General features: G+C 40.1%; 1 protein-coding gene across 1 annotated transcript; it reads left to right on the plus strand.

Moving 5' to 3' along the window:
- The first annotated feature begins 5,296 nt into the window (after positions 1-5,296).
- On the plus strand, positions 5,297-6,034 carry Atp6v1e2 (ATPase H+ transporting V1 subunit E2). The gene has a single exon (XM_046422418.2). The coding sequence runs from the start codon at positions 5,354-5,356 to the stop codon at positions 6,032-6,034; it is 681 nt and encodes a 226-aa protein (XP_046278374.1). The 5' UTR covers positions 5,297-5,353.
- The last annotated feature ends 447 nt before the right edge of the window (positions 6,035-6,481 follow it).

Raw genomic sequence — 6,481 nt, forward strand, 5'->3', positions numbered from 1 at the left:
GAGCTGCTGGTGCTGAGACTGGGGGTGAAGGTGCCATGAAGAATTGGGGCATCCCTAAAATCCAGGCAGGGCTACTAAGATTCAGAGGCAAGACTAGGATATGTTTCCACTTAGCAAGTGGAAAGTTCTAGGTTTTTGGTTACACACAGAGCAGAGTAACATTGACAGTAGTGATGTTGATAACTACCAAGCATGTAGATTAACTGTACGCCTAGTATTTTGATAAACATTCACTTCTTTCATTTAATCCTCACAATAACCCAACAATATAGCTGCTACAATTATTCTCATCATACATGAGGAAACAGAATCTTTGAGGGCAGGGCTACTTTGCCAAAGTTTTACAAACGGTCAGTGCAGAACTTGACATTCTTCAATCCAACCCCGGGGCCCTCACCATGGATGTGGGTCATGCCCCTTTAAGCCCTGTCTGGGCATGAAGAGGTGCCTCTCTCGTGGACTGAAGCATGGCACCCCTGTGGTGGGTGTGAATCTCTTAAAGACCATCTGGTGAATTTTGCTTGTGCTGTTTTCTCATTAAACAACCCTCAGACTCAGCTTCCCAGGCGACGCACATTCTGAGAAAGGAGGCCACGCACTGCCAGCCTGACAGCTGTATTTTTCATTCGTAAATTCATAAACTGGCTGCCTGGGTCCACACACACGTCTGTCAAGGTGAGCCTACCCCGGAGTGGCCCACTGTGTGCCAACTTAATTGAGATTCGGAGTCTGCGAGAAAAAGCCCCAGTCACGGCCTGGTTGCCAAGGAAATCCCTCCTGGCCTCCTCTTGGCAGACTTGGCCATCAGTCCCCAGTGACTGCCTCACTCTGTGGATTCAGACTGCCGGTCAGATTGTGAGGGTCGTCTGTACAACGAAGGAAGTGACAATGCCAAGTTCCAGGGTGAATTCCAAGTTCCACATTCTGTGCCCAGACTCCCGGCACCAGAGCAAAGGCAGTCCTTGGCTGGGGAATGGTAAGGGTTTGGGGATGCTTTTTTTCCTCTACACACATAACCTGGGGCTTCCTGCTTCTTGCACTCTCTCTGCTTTCATTGATTGTGGCTCTCACAGCTGGTGATCAGCAGGGTTACTCAGGGAGCTGTATTTTTTTTTTAATCATTTAATCGACTTGTCTTAAGAGCAGAGAATAATATTTTTCTCCTTTTACAAAAATATAATTTTTACATAAGTACATCCTAAGATAATGGGAATAGATGAAATTGAAAAAATGTACTCTTTGGCTTCTAATGACGGTGTGTAAGATTGAACCCAAGGGCCTGATCTTTGTCATGAGCAGTCGGTTGATTTTCCGTGAAGCTCAGTGAGTGGTATATCTTTCTGGAACGGGGCTAGTTTGTGTGTGTGTGGGGGTAAAAAACAATGTGAGATCTACCCTCTCAACACATATGTAAGTGTGTAAGTACATTGTCATACACAGATCTCTAGAACATCCTCACCTCGCATGACTGAAACTACACATACTGAACAGCAGCTCTCCGACTCCTCCTCCTGCCCAGCCCCTGGCTACCATCATTGTCTTTCTGCTTCTAGGACTTTGGTTATTCAAATAGCTCATGTAAGTAGAAAATGCAGTATTTGTCCCACTGCAACTGGCTTTTTTCACTTAGCAGAATATCCTTAAGGTTCATCCACGTTCAGTATTTCCTTCCTTTTAAAGACTGAACACTATTCTATTTTATGACTATAGCTCATTTTCTATAGCCATTAATCCTTCAATGGACATGTAGGCTGTTTCGCACTCACCCAATAAACATGGGTGTGCAAATGTCTTTTTGATATTCTGTTTTCAATTCTTTTGGATATATACCCAGAGGTGGGATTGCTGGATCACATGGTAATTCTATTGTTAATTTAAACACATTTTTATAGCTACTTATTTATTTTATGGTACTGGGGATTGAACCCATGGCCTCATGCATGCCAGGCAGGCACTCTACCACTAAGCTATATCCTTAGCCCACTATTTTTTATTTTTTGAGGAACCTCCAAACTGATTTTCATAGTGCTCCACCATCATACCTTCTCAAGAATAGTACACAGGGCACTAGTATGGCAATATGTAAATCAATGGATGTGTAACTGATGTGATTCTGCAATCTGTATATGGGGTAAAAATGGGAGTTCATAACCCACTTGAATCAAAGTGTGAAATATGATATATCAAGAACTATGTAATGTTTTGAACAGCCAACAATAAAAAATTAAAAAAAAAAAGAATAGTACACAGGGGATCCCATTCTACAATCCTTGTCAACCAACATTCGTAATTTTTCTTCTCCTTCCTCTTTCCCTCCCTCTTTCCCTCCCCTCCTGACTCCCTCTCTTCTTTCCATCCTTTCTTTCACAATGGCCATCTAACAGATATGAGGTGATAATAGCTCATTGTGTTTTTATTTTATTTTTTCATTGTGGTTTTGATCTTCATTTTCCTCATAATTGGTATTGAACATCTTTTCATATACACCATATACATGTTAGGCATTTGTATGTATTCTTTTTTTTTTTTTTTTTTTTGGTACCAAGGATTTAACTCAGGGGAACTCGACCACTGAGCCACATCCCCAGCCCTATTTTGTGCTTTATTTAGAAACAGGGTCTCACTGAGTTGCTTAACACTTCGCTTTTTACTGAGGCTGGCTCTGAACTGTTGATCTTCCTGCCTCAGCCTCCTGAGCCACTGGGATTACAGGCCTGTGCCACCATGCCTGGCTTATTTGGACGTATTCTTTGGAGAAATGTCCACTCAGGTCCTTTGCCCATTTAAAAGTAATTATTATTTGTTATTGAGTTGGAGAGGTTTCTTATATATTTTGGGTATTAACCCCTTGTCAGATACATGCTTTGCACTTTTTTCCATTCCAGAGATTCCTTTTTCATTCTATTGATGTTTGCTTTGTAGCTTTTTAATCTGATATAATCCCATTTGTCTCTTTTTTTGTTTGTTTTGGTTTGCTTTTGGTGTTATATTTAAGAAATCATAGCCAAGGCCAATGTCATAAAGATTTTCTCTATGTTTTCTTCTAGGGGTTTTAGAGTTTCAAGTCTTATGTTTAATTAAGTCTTTAATCCATCTGAGTTTATTTTTTTGTGTGTATGTGTAGCATAAAAGTCCAATTTCATTCTTTTGCATGTGGATATCCAGTTTTTCCAACACCATTTTTAAAAAAGTTATCTTTCCCCCATTGTGTAGTCTTGGTGCAATTGTGGAAGATCATTTGATTGTAAATGTGTGGGTTTAATTCTGTGTTCTTCATTCTCTTCCATGAGTCTATTATTCTGACTTTATTTCCAGAACTTTTGATTACGTTAGCTTTAGAATGTTTTGAAGTCAGGAAGTATCAGATTTAAGATCTGTTATTCTTTCTCTAGATTATTTTGGCCATTTGATGTCCTTTTGTGTTTCTTCTGTAGGTATTTTTTTTCATGGTAGCCAAGGGCTTACTAAAACATTTTATGTGTCACTTCTCAGTCTTTTGACTAAAATCAAGTATATTAAAGCATCTTATAAAAATCAAATTTAAGTTGATAACAACTTAATTTCAATAATATGCAAAACTGTACTTTTTACCCCACACTCACTTTGTTATTGATGTCACAAATTAGATCTTTTTATATTTTTTATAGTTTTTAAATACTTTTTGTCATTTACCTTCTAAACAAGAATTAAAAGGGATTTATAGTTCATTATTATAGTATTCTATATTTACCAAAATATTTAATGATACCAGTGAAGTCTATACTTTCCTATGTTTTCATGTTGTGTCTTTTACTTCAAATTGCAGGATTCCCTTAAGCATTTCTTGCAATGCAGGTTCAGGGTTCAGTGGTGATGAACTTACTAAGTTTTATCTAGGGAAGTCTTTGTATCTTTTTCTTTTCTTTTTTTTTTTACATAGGGTCTTGCTATGATGCCCAGGCTGATCGTGAACTCCTGGATTCAAGCAGTCTTACTGCCTCAGCCTCCTAAATAGCTGGGACCAATAGACCCTCTTTCCTTTTTGAAAGATAGTTTTGTTCAATGTAGTATTTCTTATCTGAAAGTTTTTTTCTTTCAGCACTTTGGGTATATCATCCCACTCCTTCTTAGCCTGCAAGGTATTTTGCAGAGAAATCCATTGGTAGTCTGACAATCTTCCCTACTATGTGACAGGACTTGTTTTCTCATGCTGCTTTCAAAAGTCTTTCTCTTTGACTTGACAATTTGGATGAAGTCTGTTGCATGTCTTGAGTCTAGATATCCATTCTTTTCCCAGTTTTGGGAAGTTTGGGGACATTATTTCCTCAAAAGCTTCCTGTTCTTTCCTTACTCCCTTGTCCTTCCGAGACTCCCATAAAGCAAATATTGGTTCACTTAATGGTTTCTCATGAGTCCCTAAGGCTTTTTTCACTCTTTTCAAAAATTTTTTTCTTCTTTGCTCCTTTAACTGGATCATTTCAAGTGGATTGACTTTGAATTTACCGGTTCTTTCTTCTGCCTGATCCAATCTGCTATTGTATTCCTTCCACAATTTTTTAATTCAATTATTGGATTCTACAGTCCCAATATTTGTTTGACTCTTCTTTTTTTTACATTTTCTCTTTTTTATATTCTCACATTGTTCATCCATCATTTTTCTGGGCTTATTGAACACACTTATTGACCCCTCGCCTGGGAAACCTTTAAGAAATATAGCTTTCCAGAACCCTCTCTGGAGATTCAGATGTATATACAGGTTTGGAATCCATTCCCACTAAAAAGACTATTTTCAGCCTCTCCCACCTCCCAGCTCTTTCCAAGGCACTATTTCTGGCCTAGCAGGACTCTACCTCTTTGGATCATTTAAAGGCTCTTGAAATTCTTTCACCTCCATTCAGCCTTCCTAGATTGAATCCTACAGTGTCTTGTGATTCTTGCTGGTCCTCTCCAGCACAAAACATGCCAATGCTTTCCCTTATGAATGAATTTGGTATGTCCATTCCCTTGGCTTCCTATGAGTCTTAGACTGTAACTGCCCAGGGAATTTCTGGACTAGGTCTGCTCTAAATCCTTGATGATAAAAAGACAACGAGTGAAGCGTGAATGGAATGCTGAGACTGAAAGTTCTTCTGGGATATAACCTCTGACAAATTTCTTTCCCTCTCTGGACCTCGCTTTCCTCATCGGTAACATGAGAAGTATGTAGGTGTTTCCCTGGCATCTCCCCTTTAGGCTCTGACTTTCTCTTTCATTCTCTGTGTAATTCCACAGCTGAGGAAGTGGAACTTCAGAGACACTTCTGAATCTCTGCCCTAAATCCAAAAAACCAGAGAGCCCACCAACTCTTTCTCTATCTGCCTTTCTGGGAGCCACCATGTCACTGAACGATGTCGACGTGCAGAAGCAGATTAAGCACATGATGGCTTTCATCAAGCAGGAAGCCAATGAGAAGGCAGAGGAAATAGATGCCAAGGCTGAGGAGGAGTTCAACATTGAGAAAGGACGTCTAGTGCAAACCCAGCGACTGAAGATTATGGAGTATTATGAGAAGAAGGAGAAGCAGATAGAGCAGCAGAAGAAAATTCAGTTGTCCACCATGAGGAACCAGGCAAGGCTGAAAGTCCTGAGAGCCCGAGATAACCTCATCTCAGAATTGCTCAGGGATGCAAAGCTGAAACTTGGTAGAATCGTGGCAGACCCAAAAGTATACCAGGATTTGCTGGATAAACTAGTGCTCCAGGCTCTGCTCCGACTGCTGGAGCCCGTGGTGATTGTGCGCTGCAGGCCACAGGACTTCCTCCTGGTGGAGACTGCAGTGCAAAAGGCCATCCCTGAGTACCAGAATGTAACCCAAAGAAATGTGGATATCCACATGGATCAAGAAGATTACCTGGGTTCGAATGCCGCTGGAGGGGTGGAGATCTATAGCAGCAATCGGAAAACAATGGTTTCCAATACCTTGGAAATTCGCCTGGATCTCTCAGCCCAGCAAAAGATGCCAGAAATCCGAATGACATTGTTTGGAGCTAATCCCAACAGAAAGTTCTTTATATAAAGCTCTGGAAAGTGAAGCTTGGGTTAAACTGCCAAGTCATTAAAAGTAAGTTATTTGGGCAAAGGAAACTAGTAATGTTTCCTATTCTTTGAAAGCTCCAATATGGTCCTATCTTCTTTCATAAAAGAAAGCTTTAGCTTTGAATAGCTAAAGGCCTTATGTGTTTTTAACTTTGGAATAAAGCTCAAGTTGATGCTCATAAATTAAATTCCAGTTCATTCACACATACAACAGCTTCTGGACCATTCTGCATTCTGGGATGAGGCGACTGAAGATATCTGCTTGTTAGCTTAGCTTTGGGTGAGATGTGAATTGCATCCTTGACCTGTAGGCTCTGTGCTCTGTTTTTTCAATATGCATGTGTAATGTGTTTCCATTCTTTTGTTTCAGCTTCAGTCTCTGAACTTGTGTTATGTGAAAAGTTTTGAGGCCTTCCTCCTGCACACA

Source organism: Marmota monax, unplaced genomic scaffold (assembly GCF_021218885.2).
Source record: "Marmota monax isolate L192 unplaced genomic scaffold, Marmota_monax_Labrador192_F-V1.1 WCK01_AAM20220418_F8-fsc00015, whole genome shotgun sequence".
In the NCBI taxonomy this organism is placed as follows: Eukaryota; Metazoa; Chordata; class Mammalia; order Rodentia; family Sciuridae; genus Marmota; species Marmota monax.

What these genes read in the sequence shown, in the direction of transcription:
- Atp6v1e2 (XM_046422418.2), top strand. Translation starts at nt 5,354, where the DNA reads ATGTCACTGAACGATGTCGACGTGCAGAAGCAGATTAAGCACATGATG.